Source organism: Sinocyclocheilus grahami, unplaced genomic scaffold (genome assembly GCF_001515645.1).
Source record: "Sinocyclocheilus grahami isolate Dianchi unplaced genomic scaffold, SAMN03320097.WGS_v1.1 scaffold222.1, whole genome shotgun sequence".
NCBI lineage: Eukaryota > Metazoa > Chordata > Actinopteri > Cypriniformes > Cyprinidae > Sinocyclocheilus > Sinocyclocheilus grahami.
The window spans coordinates 3,637,046-3,660,384 of record NW_015505401.1 but is presented as its reverse complement, the minus strand read 5'-3'; the positions used below and the strand labels follow the sequence as shown (position 1 = coordinate 3,660,384).

At 38.8% G+C, this 23,339-nt stretch overlaps 1 protein-coding gene across 1 annotated transcript; it reads right to left on the bottom strand.

Annotated features, from left to right (window-relative positions):
- Positions 1-7,942: 7,942 nt before the first annotated feature.
- On the bottom strand, positions 7,943-9,109 carry LOC107596767 (zymogen granule membrane protein 16-like). The gene is made up of 4 exons (XM_016287571.1): positions 9,075-9,109; positions 8,822-8,913; positions 8,432-8,558; positions 7,943-8,280 (listed from the first exon to the last, which is right to left on the bottom strand). The coding sequence occupies exons 2-4, from the start codon at positions 8,874-8,876 to the stop codon at positions 7,953-7,955; spliced, it is 510 nt and encodes a 169-aa protein (XP_016143057.1). The 5' UTR covers positions 8,877-8,913; positions 9,075-9,109; the 3' UTR covers positions 7,943-7,952.
- Positions 9,110-23,339: the final 14,230 nt, after the last annotated feature.

The following is a 23,339-nucleotide window of genomic DNA, read 5'->3' as shown; positions in this document are numbered from 1 at the left end:
TGTTTCGTTGTGAAAGCGAAACTACTTTGTTTGGCCTTCCAAAAGAGGACAATATCCGCTTTGTCATGCCTGGAGCTGATCCATGCTGGTCGCTGAGGAAATACATCAACTTCGCGCTGTGGATCGCCGGATCGGCTTTCACCGTGGAAGAAGCCGTGTGTGTGACACTGTGTTTTGTTGTGAAAGCGAAACTACTTTGTTTGGCCTTCCAAAAGAGGACACGACTAGAAATCAGTGGTTCAGTTGTATTTACAACACTGTTCCAGAACAGTTCAACCCAAATATTCAGATGTGTCCAGCGCATTTTATGGAGGACTGTTTCCTGATCCTGGTAGAGTAGACTACAATGCCGGCTGTTCTGACTCACAGTCTGTAAGTAAGTTTTTTATATTTAAAGAATTTGCCACTAATGATTTTGACGATTCAAACGCGAGTTTTGAGCAGTGTAGAGTAGCGTGTGTAGTTTGTCATTTCTCCGATCACAAATGTAGACATGGTTTTATGTTTACGCGGCGTTATGCAACGCAACGCGTAAAAAGACAGTATAAGTCATTATAATCCGTAATTATGTCCCCACTGGATGCAACAAATGCCTCGTTTATAATTTTTTTTTAATGGTTTTAATGTTTTTGTCTCGTGGCTGCGGGCATCACAATATGGCAAGGGGCGTAACATTTCCGTCACACGCTTGAGGTATTCGGCCAATCACAACGACCTGGATAGCTGGCCAATCAGAGCACACCTCGCTTTTCAGACCGATGAACTTTGTAAAAATCGACGCATTTCAGAAAGGTGGGGCATAGAAGAGAAACAATAATGTACAGTATGTGGAAAATAATGTGTTTTTTTTACCTTAAACCGCATAAACACATTTCATTACACCAAATACACAAAATAATGTTCTTTTTAGCAACATTATATGACCCCTTTAATTTTTACAAGTCAGTGGATGATCTTCTTTCTTTTGAACTGAAATGGTGTAGCAAAGGAGCGTTGTGCTCTGTTTTTGAAGGTGAATTGTTTTTTGCAAATTTCCTGTGATTGTATTATTTTTGTACAATGTGATCTATATTTTGTGAACTTGTTTATTTTATTCTACTGTTTAAATGGGTCATATGATGCGATTTCAATTTTTCTTTTCTCTTTGGAGTGTTACAAGCTCTTGGTGCATAAAGAAGATCTGTAAAGTTGCAAAGACTAAAGTCTCAAATTCAAAGAGATATTCTTTATAAAAGTTAAAAGTCAACCACGCCTACCAAATATGGCTCATTCTAACACGCCCCCACATGTCTACGTCACGATGTGGGAAGATTTGCATAGCGCCGCCCAAATGTTCACACAAAGAAAGAAGGCATAACTTTTATTCTCGCTGTAGTATTGTTGTTGACGCCGCCACCATGTCATGAAGGTGCTGTGTGTTTCGTTGTGAAAGCGAAACTACTTTGTTTGGCCTTCCAAAAGAGGACAATATCCGCTTTGTCATGCCTGGAGCTGATCCATGCTGGTCGCTGAGGAAATACATCAACTTCGCGCTGTGGATCGCCGGATCGGCTTTCACCGTGGAAGAAGCCGTGTGTGTGACACTGTGTTTTGTTGTGAAAGCGAAACTACTTTGTTTGGCCTTCCAAAAGAGGACACGACTAGAAATCAGTGGTTCAGTTGTATTTACAACACTGTTCCAGAACAGTTCAATCCATATATTTAGATGTGCGCAGTGCATTTTATAGAGGACTGCTGTCTGAACCTGTGAGAGTAGCCTACAATGCTGTGTACAAAGGTTGTTTCTATAAAGTGGGGCAATTCCAACTTTGCAAGGACAGTCTGGCGCTTCTGACTCGCCTGAATTTGCCAATTTGCCACTAATGATTTTGACGATTCAAACGCGAGTTTTGAGCAGTGTAGAGTAGCGTGTGTAGTTTGTCGATCACAAAATCACAAATGTAGACATGGTTTTATGTTTACGCGGCGTTATGCAACGCAACGCGTAAAAAGACAGTATAAGTCATTATAATCCGTAATTATGTCCCCACTGGATGCAACAAATGCCTCGTTTATAATTTTTTTTTAATGGTTTTAATGTTTTTGTCTCGTGGCTGCGGGCATCACAATATGGCAAGGGGCGTAACATTTCCGTCACACGCTTGAGGTATTCGGCCAATCACAACGACCTGGATAGCTGGCCAATCAGAGCACACCTCGCTTTTCAGACCGATGAACTTTGTAAAAATCGACGCATTTCAGAAAGGTGGGGCATAGAAGAGAAACAATAATGTACAGTATGTGGAAAATAATGTGTTTTTTTTACCTTAAACTGCATAAACACATTTCATTACATTTCATTACACCAAATACACAAAATAATGTTCTTTTTAGCAACATTATATGACCCCTTTAATTTTTACAAGTCAGTGGATGATCTTCTTTCTTTTGAACTGAAATGGTGTAGCAAAGGAGCGTTGTGCTCTGTTTTTGAAGGTGAATTGTTTTTTGCAAATTTCCTGTGATTGTATTATTTTTGTACAATGTGATCTATATTTTGTGAACTTGTTTATTGTCCATTTGTAATAAAGAGCTATTCAAATTCAATTCTCTCTTTCTCTCTCTCTCTCTCTTTCTCCTTACTGTCAAGTAACTTTAGTTCCCTTTCAGTAGGTCACTCTCGATGTCACGTCGGATGACCGATGAATTGGGATCTCGCTTAGAGAGACCAATCTACTTCGAGTGTAAACTAAACGAGCCAATGCACATTGACATGCGATTATTGCATCCAGCTGCCGCTGATCACAGCGTGAGTATAAGTAGGCAGCAGATGCAGCGCATATTCAGCTTTTCGCTTCGGAGCTGAGCGATCACATCGTTCTGCTCCTGACTACTCTACTGAGAGAAGAAGACTGAACGAGTTCAGCGCGCTCTTGGAGAGCTTTTGGGAATTTTTTTTTGAACAATAGGATTATAAAAAATATGTGCTAATATAAATTTAAATTAAGTAGCCTATGTAAAATTGCAAAATAAATCTATCTATCAGTACTTTTTTACTTAAGTACATAAAAAATCGAGTACTTCTGTACTTTCACTCGAGTAAAATTGAAAAAGGAGTACTTTTACTGGAGTAATATTTTATTATAAGTATCTGTACTTTTACTCAAGTACTTAATTTGTGTACTTCGTCCACCACTGCGTTGGGACAATCGTAATTTGAGCAATTTACACAATAAGCATTTTTAAACAAACAACAACAACAAAAAAAGATTATGTTTTTATTTATTCATGTCACTCGTTGTGGTCACACCATGGTCATCTAATAGTTAGATGGAGACCTGGAGATTGAGGCCTACAAGCCACAGTGTCTCGCACCCACTGTGAGATTTGGTGGAGGATCTGTGATGATCTGGGGGTGTTTCTGCAAGGCTGGAATTGGGCACATTTGTCTGTGAATAGTGCATGAATTAAGCCACGTACAAGGTTGTCCTGGAAGAAAACTTGCTTTCTTTTTGCTCTGACAATGTTCCCCAACTCTGAGGATTGATTTTCCCAGCAGGACAATGCTCCATGCCACACATTCAGATCAATCAAAGTATGGATGGAGGGCAACCAGATCAAGACCCTGTCATGGCCAACCTAATCTCCAGAACTGAACCCCATTGAAAACCTCCAGAATGTAATCAAGAGGAAGATGGATGGTCACACGCAATCAAATAAAGCCAAGATGCTTGATTTTTTTTTGCACCAAGACTGGTGGAGAACATGCCAAGAAGCATGAAAGCTGTGATTGAAAATCAGGGTTATTCCACCAAATATTGATTTCTGAACCCTTCATACGTTAAAACTTTGTGTTTCTCAAATATTGATTTCTGAACTCTTCTTAAGTTAAAACCTTAGTATTGTCTTGTTTAAAATGTTTTCTGTGCATTATTTGAGGTCTAAAAACACTGCATCTTTTTTGTTATTTTGACCAGTTGTCAACAGTTGTCACCATCAAATAAATGGTCTAAATGACATTTGGAATTTGGGAGAAGTGTTGTCAGTTGTTATAATGTTCAATTTACTTAAACACATACCTATAAATAGTAAAACCAGAGAAACTGATAATTTTGCATTGGTATTTCAATTTTTCCAGAGCTGTATATTGGATTTCCATAATGTGTCATTTTAGGTGTTCACAAAGGCTGGAGAATAGTCGACACGACTGTAACTTACAGCCGTCTATGGTGCATCTAGAATTCAGATTGTGTTGTTCACTATTTTTGTGGCGTTTCTGTGTTTGCAGTTATGAGGCGCCGATAAGATTGAAAGTCTGAAAAAGATAGAATAAAATCTATACTGGGAAGATTCCCATTTATATCGCGATGCATCGTATCTAACATATTTGCATTGGTAAAAACCGAGTTATTTATATAGAATTACTAGTGGGTGCGCTATACTTTTATTATTTAGAAAGTGACCAATATTTTATATGTAGATTGATTGTTCCTCTCTAAACTGTCTCTCATCACCCTGCTGCTGTGTGAATATGACGCATCACAACACCACGGAGACCTGAGGAAAAACTGGGATTAAAGTCCAAAACCTGATTTGAAATAACTTAACAAATCAATCGGGGCTAAAGCGGTTCCATAAATTACAAATTAAATTCACACAATCGCACTAATTTGTGCACGCTTCTTCTTAAACAGACCTTATGTCGATCATGGATCAAATCGAACAGAGAATATATCTGTGCTGTTTAATGCATTTGAGACGCTGTGTTTTCCTCAGTGCATAACTGACATGTCACATGTATATTTTTTTTATCTGTAAATGTTAGAAAGGCATGCAAAACATATCCATTTTGCTGTCAGGCTTGGGCGAGGAACGCGAGAGCAACGAGCGCAGCTGCGCGCATGCGCACTAAACGGACAGAGCGCTACAAATAGGAGCGCAGTAATTCTGAGGAAAATAAACATTTTGCTTAAAAAAAATTGTTTTTGGACATTAAATGTGTCTTTTGTAGAATTTTAAACCTACAAAAATTGTATTTTTATGATAGCAGTAACTGTAAGTGGACTATTGTAATAGGTAAATCAAATGTAAGCTAGTAGGCTAGTAATTACTAAGCTCAAGTGTTTCCTACAGCAGTTAAAATGTAGTCATTTTCTTTATTATTTATTTTCATTTTTAATTCAGTGATTTTAACTTTAATTTAGTTATTTTAATGCTTTAAAGAACAAATTTAGATTATGATCAAATAAAGCCAAGATGCTTGATTTTTTTTTGCACCAAGACTGGTGGAGAACATGCCAAGAAGCATGAAAGCTGTGATTGAAAATCAGGGTTATTCCACCAAATATTGATTTCTGAACCCTTCATACGTTAAAACTTTGTGTTTCTCAAATATTGATTTCTGAACTCTTCTTAAGTTAAAACCTTAGTATTGTCTTGTTTAAAATGTTTTCTGTGCATTATTTGAGGTCTAAAAACACTGCATCTTTTTTGTTATTTTGACCAGTTGTCAACAGTTGTCACCATCAAATAAATGGTCTAAATGACATTTGGAATTTGGGAGAAGTGTTGTCAGTTGTTATAATGTTCAATTTACTTAAACACATACCTATAAATAGTAAAACCAGAGAAACTGATAATTTTGCATTGGTATTTCAATTTTTCCAGAGCTGTATATTGGATTTCCATAATGTGTCATTTTAGGTGTTCACAAAGGCTGGAGAATAGTCGACACGACTGTAACTTACAGCCGTCTATGGTGCATCTAGAATTCAGATTGTGTTGTTCACTATTTTTGTGGCGTTTCTGTGTTTGCAGTTATGAGGCGCCGATAAGATTGAAAGTCTGAAAAAGATAGAATAAAATCTATACTGGGAAGATTCCCATTTATATCGCGATGCATCGTATCTAACATATTTGCATTGGTAAAAACCGAGTTATTTATATAGAATTACTAGTGGGTGCGCTATACTTTTATTATTTAGAAAGTGACCAATATTTTATATGTAGATTGATTGTTCCTCTCTAAACTGTCTCTCATCACCCTGCTGCTGTGTGAATATGACGCATCACAACACCACGGAGACCTGAGGAAAAACTGGGATTAAAGTCCAAAACCTGATTTGAAATAACTTAACAAATCAATCGGGGCTAAAGCGGTTCCATAAATTACAAATTAAATTCACACAATCGCACTAATTTGTGCACGCTTCTTCTTAAACAGACCTTATGTCGATCATGGATCAAATCGAACAGAGAATATATCTGTGCTGTTTAATGCATTTGAGACGCTGTGTTTTCCTCAGTGCATAACTGACATGTCACATGTATATTTTTTTATCTGTAAATGTTAGAAAGGCATGCAAAACATATCCATTTTGCTGTCAGGCTTGGGCGAGGAACGCGAGAGCAACGAGCGCAGCTGCGCGCATGCGCACTAAACGATGGATCAAATCGAACAGAGAATATATCTGTGCTGTTTAATGCATTTGAGACGCTGTGTTTTCCTCAGTGCATAACTGACATGTCACATGTATATTTTTTTTATCTGTAAATGTTAGAAAGGCATGCAAAACATATCCATTTTGCTGTCAGGCTTGGGCGAGGAACGCGAGAGCAACGAGCGCAGCTGCGCGCATGCGCACTAAACAGACAGAGCGCTACAAATAGGAGCGCAGTAATTCTGAGGAAAATAAACATTTTGCTTAAAAAAAATTGTTTTTGGACATTAAATGTGTCTTTTGTAGAATTTTAAACCTACAAAAATTGTATTTTTATGATAGCAGTAACTGTAAGTGGACTATTGTAATAGGTAAATCAAATGTAAGCTAGTAGGCTAGTAATTACTAAGCTCAAGTGTTTCCTACAGCAGTTAAAATGTAGTCATTTTCTTTATTATTTATTTTCATTTTTAATTCAGTGATTTTAACTTTAATTTAGTTATTTTAATGCTTTAAAGAACAAATTTAGATTATGTTCTGATGTTCTGCAAACTATAAAAGGTACAGCTAATAAAACCAGAGAGAAAGGCTGCATGGCTAGAAACTGTAAGAAAAAAAAATCAAATAATAGTATGTGAGACAGTGGTAATATCATTATGTTCCTATTGGTCAGTAGAGGAGCTTAGCCTGACAGTCAGCCTGCTTTAGTTAGACCAGGTTAGTTTCCCAGCATAAGTTGCCACAGTGACTAAGCTTGATCTAGGCCTATGTTAAATTTGCTTTATGGAACCAAATCATTTGACAATGAGTCAGACTAACTGAAATAAGCCTGGTCTATTTGTTTTATGAAACAGGCCTCGAGGCATTAAAAGAGACCATATTTTCTCCATTGCGTCATATTGCATCGAATCGCATTGTGTTGAATCAGACTGAATCGAAATAGGATCGCACTGCATAGTAACAGGGGTGATTCATAACGCATCGCAACGGTAGCTGCTTCATATGTATCTTTTAATGTATCGTATCATTGGCTATGCATCGAGATGCGTATCGTATCGGCTTGAGTCATGAGATGCACATCCCTAATGCATATAAGGCATTTGAAGAAATATGTAGGAGAAGTAGGAGAAATAAACAATAAATGCAAGGTAAAATGTTTCCATGTTTTTAATGTGATCTTCATATAACAAAAAGAAAAGATAATATATGTGAATGTCAGTTGTTGAAGAAATATAAAAAAGACAAAGCAATTCATATAATAAAGAAAATGCTAAAAAAAGACAAAACGGTTATGCAGCTGAAACTGTTGTAAATCCAGCTGCAGCTGAAAATGAGTGTATTTCAGAAGACCCACTAAACACAGGCTAAGATTAACAAAACAACATAGACTTTATTCAAGTAACAATCATGAGAATCATGTCTATAAAAATGAGAAAGGATAAAACTCAGATAAACACAGATAAAAATAAAAAGTTTCTGTAGATGTTTATTTAATGCTGGCAGGAAGAAGTTAACTATGAACTAATTACGATCTTAAGGTGTTACACTGTTGTCACTGGTGTGGTAGACTGCCCAGTGAGCCCCAATGGAGGTGATTCCATATCCATTGTGTCGACCACTGAGAAAGCGTAGCTCACTTCCATCATGGGTCGGGTAGAAGTTAAATGAGATTCCAGAAGGTTGTCCCACTTTAAAAGATCGGCCTTGACTAGTGACAAACATAAGCTCATAGATGTAGCCATAGTCGTACTTTCCAGACACCTGAACGATGGATTCATTGTCAAGAAGTGTCATCTCCATCTGAGTGCCATAGTTTGCACAAACAAGTGTTGTCCAGTTACCATCATAACTCAGCTGGATTCTAAACAGATATGTGTCGTCAGTGTTCAAATAGATACACACAATGCAAATGACTTAATTAATTTTACATTAAGTCACAATAAAACACATCTTAATTACTTTGGCACTCTTTTCATCTGGATAGGTGATCAGTGCTGCATTGCTTTACTTACCCACCAATGTATGCGCTACTGTATTCCCAGATTCTGATACCAGTGATGCGACCCACATGTGCAGTAGAATATTCAGTCCCACTGCCTTCCCCAGCAGCCAGGGAGTAAGAGTAGAAATCAGGTAAAGCTGAAAGAGGGAATAACAACTAAAAGTCTGGCTGTAATATTATTATTATAAAATTGTTATTAATATAAATTATTACTATTATTATAATTACTGTTTTAATTCTCTTATTTAAACATTCAGAATCATGCTGCAAAAAAGTATATAGTATATAATTTTCTAAAGGCCATTATTTTCTTACAGTGTGATTTTGCATGTTTGCAAAAAAATGTAAATAAAATACAATGGTAAAAATAAAAAACACTAAAGTGGTGTCTGATACTCACGCATGGCCATGCCCACTGTACAAACTCCAGAGAGAACCAGAATAAGATTCAACATTTTGGAAAAAAGCTGCTGTCCAGTACACAACAATAATCTATTTGAAACAAAACAGATCATGCTTATGAAACAGTAAAAACATTATTAAAAATAAAGGTGCTTAAAAGGTTCTTCACAGCAATGCCATAGAAGAACCATTTTTGGTTCCACAAAGAACCATTCAGTTAAAGGTTATTTAAAGAACCATCACTTTCTTACCTTTTTATAATCTGAAGAACCTTCTTTTGCCACAAAGAACCTTCTGTGAAACAGAAAAGTTCTTCAGATGTTAAAGGTTCTTCTTGGAACATTTAGAAAAAAGGTTCTTCTATGGCATCGTGAAGCACCTTTATTTTTAAGAGTGTACTGCAAGAGCTATCTCCCAACTGTATGCCATTGAAAGTTGAACCTGCATCTTGTTATCACTGTGCAATTTGCTTTACATCACTTTATATCACTAGGTAGCAGTTTCCAACATCTAACTACATTACATATTGACAGAATGGTGATTAGTGTTTTCGTATGTACCTAAGAACATTTCGATGATAAAAGATAATCACTGGAATTTTAGAAATATAAAGTTATTACCTGCAGTTATACTTGATGTGGTTGATATTTGAGCAGTCTGGTTTGCTTACTAAACCTTCCTGCATTTATATTCTCCTCCTAGTCAAACCTCTTCTATTGGACAAGGTATGATTGTCTTTCTGTCTCAATTATGACACACCTCAAATATAATGTTTTGCAATACAAAACAAGTTTTGGTCCAAATGCAAAGAATGATTAGAATGCTATATATAACTTTGCTTATTTTGCCAAAGGGTGTGAACTTTTTTTTTAACAAATAAAAAATATACAAAACAACAAGGATAGGAAAAAGGGTTATACATGAAAATCTAAGAAAATCCAGGATAACACATCACTAGTTTTTATATTAGAACACTATGTTTATTTAGAACAATGTAAGCAACTTTCGCATCTCTTGTAAATTACACTATTACTGAATTTGTAGTAAGTTGATCAGGCCCTCTATGTACAGAGCTCCATTAAAAATTAACTGTTCATAAAAAGAAAGGGTTATGTCGGTCTGCTTAATATTAGCTATATTATTTATTTTAAATACATTTCACTAGACTTTACTAAGTACAGATAAGGATGATTTGTCCAGTAATGTATGCATAATCTAGCATCGATGGATATCTTTTGGGTTTTTTTTTAATGAAGGACAAATGTTTTAGATTAGATGTCTCTTTTCTTAAGTATACAGTTATTTATTTGTATCTGACAAATCACATGATATTGATCATAAGACATGAAATGCCTCACCTAGCTTGATGGTTTGCTTTTGTAAAAACAAAAGTAGCAGTACCATTAAAAATAAAGCTAAAAAAAAAAACCTAAGCATTTACCACTATGTTTGTATATATTGTATGACAAGCTAGACACAAAATATTTTCAGGAGATAAAAAGAGATTTCAACATAAAAATAGAGCTAATACATAAGTATAAACAGTGATCATCCTCATCATGTACTTCAAGGATGAATTTTTATCTATGCTAACAAATAAATGGCCCTTTAAATTGTGAAATATCAAGGGATGACAGGTACCCTGGTGTATTTCCTCATAGTCAACATTCCAACTTAATAACATGCTAAAGTATGTTTTGTTCTATTATGTATAACTTGGGCGTCTGGATTTTTCATGTCTCAAGTGATGTTTAAAAATCTCTCACACAGGCCTGTATCACATCTTGAGAATATGTACATTTTCAGTTTTATTTAATTATTGGTAATGCTTTACAATAAGGTACATTAGTTATCAATAGTTAATAAACATACAGCTGCTCATTGGTAGTTCATGTTAGCTCAGGTCCATTAAATAATATTTACAACAATTTTTTTAAACTCTTTATATATGTATATATATATATATATATATATATATATATAATGTACTTTATTATATACTGATCAGTCACAACAATTAAACCATTGACAGCCCAGGTAAAAAATAAGTACAATTTAGATGTACTAATATCGATGCACTTATTATATTTTTATTATACTATACTAAGTGCATAATAAATGTGTTATTGTGGAACAACTTTAAGTATGTTAAAAGTGCTCTTTAAGAAATGCTAAGATCAACTTTAAGCTAATTGCAATATATTTTAACATATTTAGTTGTGTTAAAATGGAACAACTTCAAGCATCTTTAGTGTAATTTAAATGTACTTCTTTACATTATTTAAAATATAATTTTATACTTCTTGAAGTAAAGTTAGATTATATTTTAAGCTTCACTTTAATGTGCTTCAAAAACATTTTCAATAGCATTTCAGCTCATTAGAAATGCATTACCAGTACACTATTTGTTCGTTCTATTAGTTTGCTATGAAGCTATTTTCAGCACTCAAATATGGTTTATTAAAATGCACAAAAATCATTAAATCAACATGACACACACATACACTTTCAAATCTAGAAAACTCTAATGTACTTTACAACAATGAATCGTGTGTACATAACAAAAATAAATTCCTTGAGAACGTTTAAAAAGCAGAGCAGCATATATAAACTCTTGACCAAAATAATTATAATAAATTAAAGATCAGTGAAATGCTATAACAGAACTACTTAAATCAATGTAGAACGTCCTACATGTATTACTGGAACACTATGAACATTTGAATCACTCTAACACTGCATAACATTGAATAACAATGCATAATGCAAACTCAACCCAGCAAATGGCTAAACCAAATAAACATAAAACTTGAAATACCACAAAAAGGATTAAAGTTCCGTCGCTACGACGGATTTCCCTTAGTTCATAATGACTTGCTTCATTCCTGAATGATTCAGCCGTTCGAACGAATCAATTGAATGAATGATTCAGTGATAAAATCAGTGACTTGCCGCCACCTGCTGGCGGATTTAGTTACATTTTTAGCCTATAATTTCAGTTATTTAAATAATATTTCTGTATTCAAAATGTTACATTTAAAACATTAATCTCCACATTAATTTAATTGCACTCATGCTACCTCTGAGCCTCATTAAACATCTGAAAATTTACCTACAAGCCACTTTTGTGTTATTCTGTGCCACCTCTGTAGTACAAATTAATTTATTAATACTCATTTCATTATTAGAGAAGTAGAACATTATACATGTATTACTGGAACACTATGGACATTTGAATCACTCTAACACTGCATAACATTGTGTGGCAGAGCACTGAGAGATTAATAATTAATACCAAGTGACTACGCCACCCTGGGTGTGGCCCAGGGACCAATACCAAATAAAGTACTTTCTAAAGACACACAGGTTAGTGCACTAGAAGTAGGCAGGAGACGTAGATATAAAAAGGTACAAATTTCATTAAAGATAAAGTTGAAAATACAAAGAACAAAAATGCCCTCGTTGAAACAAAACAAAAAACACAAACTTATTTAGATACAGTGTGAAAATATAACCAGGGTCATCAACATATAAGTGTCCTGGTGTAGGAGCCGAGGCTTACCAGCAGGGAATAAAGCTATTTGGCATAATACAGCATCCACAGCAAGTCACCTCCCCTTATACCTGTGCACCCACATTCACACACAGCAAACACACTCCACTCCCTTACGGTTCACACAACACTCGTGATGAGAGGACGGCCACCAGAAATCCACCCCTGCCTTAGGCACTCTGTTCCTGCACAGAAAACAGAGTTATGTTACACAGTATACAGAAGAAACAACAGGGTCATAAGAAAAATAATAAAGTAACTTACAAAGTTACTTCAAAAGAAAATACGTCCTCCTATACTTGTACGACCCAACAAAATAAACTCAAGTACACGAAACACAAATAGTAAATAACAGAAATAAAGCAAAACTAGGCTACTAATGTAAGAAACAAAAGGAAAATAAGGGAAAATACTCAATATCAATAAAGAAGAAGGGAATTTAACTCAAATTGAATCACAGTACAATCATCAAAAACTTAAACCCACAATTCAAGGCAATGGCACAATTGCCTTGAATGGCGCGCACACACACACACACAGAGAAAAATAATTTAAACAGCTTTAATAAATAAAAGCAACAGCGTCTCTGGAGAGTGATTCCTGCGTCGTCGTCACCACAGAACTAAATCGCCCAAGGATACGAAACCAGATGGTCTGTTTAATTACAAATTGAACAGTAATTTTTAAAAGTCGAACCCTATAAAATCTAAAAAGAATGCCCAATTCCCCATTCAAATCCCCACCGTGAGAAAAAATTTCTCCAACTCAGTCGAGCAGATAAGCATCCATGTTAATGGCTCATTCAGTTTACACTGATCTGGAAACGGTGTTTATGCCGGGGAGACACGGCCGCGTCCACATAGACAGACAACCTTCTGTATCAGCTGTGCTAACCAGTCTAGCCAGAACCGCTAACTGTAAACAATACACAATACCCATTCAATACGAGCGAGTACTGGTAAATGCAACCGTGAGCGAGTGACGGTTACCCGCTGAGGGGTAACCTCCTTCAAAATGCCTGCCTAAGAACCTCGTCAGACGTGCTGCTCTGACTGTCGACCAAAGATGACTCAAAGCAGCAGGCGGAATCGTGAACCCATTCCGTTAAGCCAAACAGCCTATATACCTTCCTGCTGGCTGCGGATAGGGCAGCCCATGAGCGAATCCACCAATCACATGTGGACAGAGTGGATTTCGCTACACCTACCACAATAGAATAACAATGCATAATGCAAACTCAACCCTGCAAATGGCTAAACCAAATAAACATAAAACTTGAAATACCACCATCTTCATCTTCAAATGGAGGGTCATTTTCCTTCGAGTAAGACTTGTTGCAATTTCTGCATCTGACGGCTTGCAATTCAGACACCATGGTATTTGAAAACTACTTCATCACAGGGTCTGTGAAAGAAAAAAAAAGATTAGCAATAGATATGCATTAGAATTTCTTTGACTCCTCTCAGTTTACCTTTCAAAACTTGGTCTAAATCCTCATCAAGCTTGACATGAGCATCTGTTTTTATTCTCTTATGCCTAGTTCATACAACAGGATTTTAAGCCCGATTTGCAAATTAACGAGCTTGCCGACAGGTCGGGCTGTGATCGAGGGGAAATCAGCAGGTGATCAGCGCTCTGCAATCTTTATGTGTGAACTACACAATGACGCATCAAAGAGGCTCACTGACATGGCAAAAAAATATAATATCTGGACCGGTCGGCCGACTCGACATAATTTGGTGTCAGGTGTCGTGGCGAGCTACAGCCAATGAGAGAGCAAGGCATGGGTTGAGGTCACCGGAAAAAAAACAACAGCAGCAACATGGCTTAAAGAAAAGTTTGGACACAATAAATGGAGCAAAATATTTCATCAAGCAAACAGCTTGCAGCACTAATTTCTTCCCGACATCCATTTTCAAATAAACAACTCCTGTTTCCTGTGTTGTTTCACGTCGTTCCCATTCCAATTCTTGCATGTGTTTTCATGACAAAACGTGGTTTGTAGAGTCGTTGGGTGACAGAGTTGTTGTCAGCTTGTGTAGTGTGTAACCCCCGGTTGCAGATCAACACCACAACGACTTAAAGACAGACAATCATGAGGCTGTGTCTCATTGCTAGTTTTACTTGATCTTAGTGCTGCATTCGATACTATAGATCATGACATACTCATAGAATCGATTACAAAACTATACAGGTATTCAAGGGCAGGCTTTAAGATGGTTTAGATCCTACCTGTCCGATCGCTACCACCTTGTTCATTTAAATGGGGAGTCATCTCAACTATCACCAGTAAAATATGGAGTGCCACAAGGATCTGTCCTAGGTCCTCTGCTATTTTCGATATACATGTTGCCCCTTGGTAATATTATTAGAAAATACGGGATTAGTTTCCACTGTTATGCCGATGATACTCAACTATATATCTCAACAAGACCAGATGAAACTTCTAAATTATCTAAGCTAACAGAGTGTGTTAAAAATGTAAAAGATTGGATGACCAATAATTTTCTCCTATTAAATTCAGATAAGACAGAGATATTACTTATTGGACCAAAAGACAGTACACCAAATCTCATGGATTACAATTTGCAACTAGACGGTACGGTTACTTCCTCTACAGTCAAATATCTGGGTGTTATATTAGATAGCAACTTGTCTTTTGAAAATCATATTTCCCAGGTTACAAAAACAGCATTCTATTGTCATTTTGCATTATTGACACACTATTTTCCTAATTAATGCTGTTCAGTTGCTTTGACACAATCTGTATTGTTAAAAGCGCTATATAAATAAAGGTGACTTGACTTGACAATCAAGTCATGTAGTCTGAACATCACAGCGATCTGCCGACGTTTAACCCTTTCGCACGTGAGTTTAAAATATTCTAGCTGAGCCCCCAGCGTGAGTTTTTTTTTTTAGGCGACCGTTATTTTAAAATGTATCGCCTTATTGTTTCCATGGTGACGCGTCATGCTTGTCATGTGACACAATGCAGCCACAGTAGATCTGTGTGACACATGGATCCCTTTTACTTCGTTTTTCCTGTTTTATTCAAAATATTCACAAACATGCTCACTATATTATGAAATATCTGATATTCCGATTCTGAAATATGTGCAATTAAATCTGTTTGGTAATTTAAACACTTTTATATCGACCGTGTTAGTTGATCTATACCGGGTGATGGGTGCCGCCATGTTAGTTCGCGCTGCATCCGAGCTGTGGGATTTACAACACGCAAATTCATCCTCTCCTCCCGAAACACGTTAAAGTAGGTCTCCGGTAAACTGGGAGAAGAGCAGAGTAAACTTTATAGTTATCTACACAATCTGTATATGATATCAATAAAAACATGTCGTCAGATTATATTTGTAAGAATCATTGCCATTTCCATAAACATCAGCGTGCATTTTACAAACTGTAAATGTATGGTTTTGCTAGTACTTATGTGTATTTAAATGTCTGAAACCTAAAATAAGTATTATATGGTTGAAAACAATGAATATTTGTGATAATATGACAAGCGCTCAGCGCGTCCGATCTGGCTCCGCGCGAAAGCGGATTTAAATTCAGCAGTTGATGACGTGACGCACTGAACGTTCTAATCACACCGGTGTGATTGTACGCTTCAGGGACCAGCCAAGACTGATCACAACGGTGTGATCGTACGCGTCAAAGGGTTAAAGTCGTGTAGTGCGAACTTAGCGTAAGGCACACTATGTGATTAGGGATCGCCACGAGACAGTTCTGCCGGCACAACTCACACCAGCGAGTTACCTCACAAGGTTCCCATCTGACTTCTGGAGAGTGGAGAGTGAGCCAGGGGCGTCCCAGGATGATATCGACGGTGAGTCCCTCCAGTACCAGAAAGGTGATAGTCTCCTCATGCAGACATCAGACATTCAGCTTTATCTGCTGGGTTCGGTAGTTAACTGGCCCAAGCGGTTTGCCCTGAATGGTCTCGACTGAGAGCTCCTGGGCCTGACATTGGCGAGGCAGATGGAGACGGTTTAGGAGGTCTCGTGATATGAAATTGCCCGAAGAGGCCGAGTCGACGAGGGCAGAGACTGAAACTGAACAATCGGCGGTGAGTAGTTGCACTGGTAACAAGGATAAAGTTGATATCACTGGTTCGAATTGAATGGTACTCATCGCAGGGCGTGGGGGTCTGACGGGGCAGGTTTTAATGAAATGGCCTGGAGCAGCGCAGTACAGGCATAGTCCAGCCGCTAGGTGGCGAGCACGCTTGGCACAAGTGAGTCTGGTGGAATCCAACTGCTTGGGTTTTGGTACTGGGGGACTGCTGGTGGGTGGCTTCTAACCACCCACTATGGGGAGCTTTCTAACCCCATAGTATCGTCGTAGATGGCCATTTGAACGCGAATGCAAGGATTCAGACCTTGCCGGTAGGCACTGAGAAGGGCAGTTTCGTTTTAGTCACTAGTTGCCGCTAGCGTCTGAAATTGCTGGGTGTAGTCGCTGGTGGTAGAAGAGCCTTGATGCAGCCGCAGTAGTTGGTCTGAGACGGATAGCATTCCTGTAGAAGAGCCAAACACTTCTTTGAAATGATTAGTGAAAGCATCATATGAGTTGATTATGGCACTATTGGCGTTCCAAATTGCTCGTGCCCACAACAGTGCTCTGCCGGTTAACAGGGAAATCAAGGAGGCTACCTTAGAGCATTTCGTGGAGAATTTCTGTGGCTGCATCTCGATAAATAGTGCCACCTGAAGGAGGAAGCCGCCGCACTCAGCTGCGCCACCAGCATAGGAAGCAGGAATGGCCATGGGACTTACAGAGGCAGATTGCGGGGTAGTGACTGGCGTGAGAGAGGCCCGGAGGGTGTTGACCAGTTCCTCCAGTACTTATGAGGGAGTGGGAATCCGGGGATCCATGGAGGTGTATGTTCGGGGTCCGGTCTTCTGTCAAACTACAAGCCAGAGACACAAGGTTTGGATGCAAACAGGAGGGTTTAATGACAATGAGGAGAGAGCAAGCTGACGGCAGGTGAGTAAGAGATGAGAGAGAGTTCTCGGGTTCTTAGCTCTGGGTAATGGCTGGTTTGTCCTTGCCGGTAGGGATGGTTGACGCAAAACTGATGTTTCGACACAGTGTCAAGAGTCCCCGAAGCGTAGATGTTTCGAAACACTGCTCCGAAGTGTAATTCGAAACACCCATGTCACATGACTAAGGCGAATCAAAGCATCGGGGCGTTTCACAAGTGTTTCGAGACCCGAATCTGCTTTTGATCGACAGGGTTGGGAACAAACCACACAATCTCACATCTGTCTTAACCTAACTCCCGCAAAGTATAAAAGTGGAGTTAATGCAGCAGAACAATTAATATATGTCAATAAATATCTTTATATGTAAAAAATGGCTTGTTGTGGCTTGATGTCTTTAAATAATGTTATTTTTTTCATTACCAAAATAACATTCACAAAGAGTTCATTCAGTTGTCAGAGAGATGTTACAACACATTACAAGAACAGAACAATAAAAACACAACTTTCAAATATTTATTATATACATACTTCACCTGGGATTCGAACCTAAAGTGACAGGTTCTGACAACATTCCAATCATGCAAACTAACCACTCCCCCAACCCACATGGTAGATAGAAGAGCACAACATACACTGAACAAAATTATAAACGCAACACTTTTGTTTTTGCCCCCATTTTTCATGAGCTGAACTCAAAGATCTAAGACTTTTTATATGTACACAAAAGGCCTATTTCTCTCAAATATTGTTTCACAAATATGTCTAAATCTGTGTTAGTGATTCTCTGAAACGCCTTTGGAGATGGCTTATGGTAGAGAAATGAACATTCAATTCACGGGCAACAGCTCTGGTGGACATTCCTGCAGTCAGCATGCCAATTGCACGCTCCCTCAAAACTTGCGACATCTGTGGCATTGTGCTGTGTGATAAAACTGCACATTTTAGAGTGGCCTTTTATTGTGGCCAGCCTAAGGCACACCTGTGCAATAATCATGCTGTCTAATCAGCATCTTGATATGCCACACCTGTGAGGTGGATGGATTATCTCGGCAAAGGAGAAGTGTTCACTAACACAGATTTGTGAACAATATTTGAGAGAAATAGGCCTTTTGTGTACATAGAAAAAGTCTTCAGCCTTCAGAGTTCAGCTCATGACAAATGGGGGCAAAAACAAAAGTTTTGCGTTTATAATTTTGTTCAGTGTATATATTATAAGTTAATTCACTTAACAGATTCGTTGTCAATACTTTTTCAGAAACAATACTTGAAGATGACCACTAGGTGTCAACATAGAGACTGGTGTTGAATTGTTTCGAAGCCTCAGCACATTTGCTTCAACTGTTTCAGTGTTTCATGAAGCCTCACTCTGCCCACCACTACTTGCAGGTATGCGGGGGAGAACGAGATCGGCGGAGAACAGGATCGTGAGAGCTTCTAGAGGTAAGTAAGTAACAGGTAAGAAGTCAGGCTTAGTTCAGCCAAGTGAACTGTAGACCAGACAATGTGGGACTGACTGGATTGTGGAGATATAGCCAGCTTGATGAGTGACTGCAGGTGCGAGTGATTAGAATTTAGGTGATTGGGATCTGGTGTCGAGGTAGGTGACGGCGGTAACGTGAGTGACTGAGGTGATTCCCTGACACATATGTTCATTGCCTTTTACAACAATGATCCTTTGTGAATCCCAATTTAAATAAAATGATTTCAAATCATTTACATCAGTTAAATCCTGATACAAGGTTTTCTACAGTTGTTGTACATTTACATAACATTTGTGTGGCTTCTCTGTAAAATATCCCAGTCAGTTAATGGACCACACAAGTTACTTGTTTATTTCACCTTCACGCAGTTAACATCAGCTCATACCACACTGTTTTTTTCTTTGTTTTTTCATAGATCACGTTTCATATATTTTAAGTTCTGACACTGTTTCCTGTGCACTAAACAAGTTGCATGTTAATGGAAATGACAACACATCTTTGGGACAGCCATAATTTGAGCAATTTACACGAAGTATTTTAAAACAAACAACAACAACAAAAAAAGTTTATGTTTTTATTTATTCATGTCACTCGTTGTTTACATCATGATAATAGTCATTAAATGAAATAATTACTATTTTACAGCTCTAGAAAAAAAAATTGAGACCACTCCAAATTTTTCTTAAAGCAGCAATCTTTTTATCAAGGAAAAGTATAAAAACCACTGCTGTGGTCATCACTGTCCTCTTGCAGTAGGACCAGCTGGATGGCAAAAACTGTGCTAGTAGTACCTCAAAAGTAATTGTAATCAAATAATAACTATTGACCATGCCAAAAGAGTTGAAAAAAAGTTTTCAGTGGGAAAAGAAGGGTTCAACTCTGGCTTTACTGGCAGGGATACAGTGAGCATCAGGTTGCTTATATTCTTAAAATTTCGAAGACATCAGTTCATAAGAATAAGGTCAAGCTGCAGACATTAGGGACAACAAAGCCACAGACCTCCAGAGGGTGAAAATGACTCTCCACTGACTGAGATGACCACCAACTCATTCAAATGTCAGTCAGCAACCATAGGATGACATCAAGTGAACTACAAAAAGAACGGCAAACAGCACAGCGAGGATGGCTCAAAACAGGCTCCCAGGGCAGGGCAAAGTTTTGCCAATACATGATCATCTAATAGTTAGATGGAGACCTGGAGAGGCCTACAAGCCACCGTGTCTCACACCCACTGTGAAATGTGGTGGAGGATCTGTGATGATCTGGGCGTGTTCCTGCAAGCCTGGAATTGGGCACATTTGTCTTTGTGAATGGTGCATGAATTAAGCCACATATAAGGTGGAAGAAAACGTCTCAGGTTACTTATGTAACCATGGTTCCCTGAGTAGGGAACGAGACACTGCGTCCTCTAGGTTTCTTGCCATGCTGCGGACGCAAGCTTCAGACGAAGAAGTGAATGATGTGTAGCTCCCGGCGCCGATTTATACTGGAGTCGCACCGGTAGTGACGTCATGGCTGTCGCCGGCCAACGAGTTGGTGTTTTTTCAATGTATGCTTCAGACACGGGTCACGACGAGGCGGTCCCCATAGCGACCCCTAGACGACGCAGTTCGAAGTTCCCATGAAAGGGAACTTGCTTTCTTTCTGCTCTGACAATGTTCCCCAACTCTGAGGATTGGTTTTCACAGCAGGACAATGCTCCATGACACACATCCAGGTCAATCAAAGTATCGATGGAGAGCAACCAGATCAAGACCCTGTCATGGCCAACCTAATCTCCAGAACTGAACCCCATTAAAAACCTCCAGAATGTGATCAAGAGGAAGATGGATGGTCACATGCCATCAAATAAAGCCAAGATGCTTGATTTTTTTGCACCAAGACTGGTGGAGAACATGCCAAGAATCATGAAAGCTGTGATTGAAAATCAGGGTTATTCCACCAAATATTGATTTCTGAATGCTTCATAAGTTACATTTTTGTGATTCTCAAATATTTATTTCTGAACTCTTCTTAAGTTAAAACCTTAGTACTGTGTTGTTAAAAATGTTTTCTTTGCATTATTTCAGGTCTAAAAACGATGCATCTTTTTTGTTATTTTGACCAGTTGTCATTTTCTGCAAATAAATGGTCTAAATGACATTTGGAATTTGGAAGAAGTGTTGTCAGTTGTGTATACAATAAAACCAAAATGTTCATTTTACTCAAACACATACTGATAATTCTGCAGTGGTATTTAATTTTTTCCAGAGCTGTATATTGGATTTCCATATTTTAAGATTGAAAGTCTTAAAAATATAAAATAATAAAATCTATACATATGTCATGTGTATGTTCCCGTTTAGTTCCTGTTTGTCCTTATTTGGTCCTTACTGTTCCTGTCCCCATTTAGTTCTATTAGTTCCAGGTGTTTCTCATTATTAGTTATCCTCCTCACCTGTCTGCCCCTCGTTATCTGCCCTATTTGAGTTCTAGCCCATTCTCCCTTGTCTGGAATTGTTGATGTCAACCCTTGCTATGTGTGTTTTCCTGTTTGCCTGGATATTATTAAAGTCAACGAGTTTGAATTCGACTCTGCGTCTCCTCGTTCCTCGCTCTTTGCTCCTCACAGTAGCAAACCATGACAGAATTCCAGACCCAACAAAATAGTAAGTGGTGCCCCTACTCCCCATTTATTTCTCATTATTAGTTATCCTCCTCACCTGTCTGCCCCTCGTTATCTGCCCTATTTGAGTTCTAGCCCATTCTCCCTTGTCTGGAATTGTTGATGTCAACCCTTGCTATGTGTGTTTTCCTGTTTGCCTGGATATTATTAAAGTCAACGAGTTTGAATTCGACTCTGCGTCTCCTCGTTCCTCGCTCTTTGCTCCTCACAGTAGCAAACCGTGACAGAATTCCAGACCCAACAAAATAGTAAGTGGTGCCCCTACTCCCCGTTTATTTTTTTTGATTTGTTGTAAGTTTTTTTTGTTTTCCCAGTTTCTCCCCGTGGCTATGGAAGTTGCCGCTCGGTTCGCTGCCCTAGCTCGCCTGGATCTCCCGTTTGTGGAGTATGCGTAGGAGTTCTGTGGGATCGCTGCGAGTATGGCATTAGATGACCCCACGCTCAACTTGCTGTTCTGGATCGGGGATAATTACCATCGCCCCATGGACCTCCCAGACACCACTGAACTAAGCTGGAGGGGAGGGATCCTCCGGTGTCTGGAGAGCGTCCTGCCCCGATCCAGAACCAGCTCGCCGTCAAGCCCGCCAGCCGCCGCTGACTCAGCGCTCTTGGACATGGTGCTACCTCCAGAGTTCTCAGCTCCTATCCTCACCCCAGAATCCGCTCCAGAAAGTTCTCCTTCGTCTCCGCTGCTCCCGTCCAGCTCTTCATCATCTCCTGAGTCTCTTTCGCCTCTGCTGGTTCCGTCCAGCCCTCCTACATCTCCTAAGCCCCCCCCCCCCGAGTTAGCCAGCCCTGCTCCTCCAGAGCGCCCTCCAGTGCACGCTCCTCCAGAGTGCCCCTCAGAATTCCTCATTTTTCCCAAGAAAATTGGGGGAGGAGGGAGGCATATGCCCGTGGTCGAGCCGGCTAAGGTCACGGAGGATCCGCCATGGCCTCCTGAGTCCCTTGCTCCACCATGGCAACCTGAACTGCCTGCTCTGCCATGGCCCCCTGGATAACCTGATCCACCATGGCCTCCCGAGATCCCTGATCCGCCATGGCTCCTCGGACTGCCTGATCCACCCTGGAGGCCTTCCCTGTGTCCGTGTTCCTGTTCCTGTCCCCATTTAGTTCTATTAGTTCCAGGTGTTTCTCATTATTAGTTATACTCCTCACCTGTCTGCCCCTCATTATGTTCTCCCTTGTCTGGAATTGTCGATGTCAACCCTTGCTACGTGTGTTTTCCTGTTTCCCTGGATATTATTAAAGTCAATAAGTTCGAATTCGACTCCGCGTCTCCTAACTCTGTGCTCCCCACAGTAGCAAACTGTGACAACATATAAGTAATTTGAAGAGTAGGAAAAATAAACCATAAAGGCAAGGAAAAATGTTTCCATGTTTTTAATGTGATCTTCATTTAACTAAAGAAAAGATAATATATGTGAATGTCAGTTGTTGAAGAAATATAAAAAGACAAGGCAATTCAAATAATAAAGTAAATGCAAAAAAAAAGACAGAACGGTTATGCAGCTGAAACTGTTGTAAATCCAGCTGCAGCTGAAAATGAGTGTATTTTAGAAGACCCACCTAACACCGATAGGCTAAAATTAACAAAACAACATTGACTTTATTCAAGTAACTATCATAAGAATGATGTCTATAAAAATGAGAACAGATGAAGCTCAGATAACCAGATTAAAAAAAAAGTTTCAGTAGATGCTTAAAGGGTAGAAGGTAAAGGGCACTGAACTGAACTAATATGGTTTTAAGGTGTTACACTGTTGTCACTGGTGTGGTAGACAGCCCAGTGAGCCCCAGTGGAGGTGATT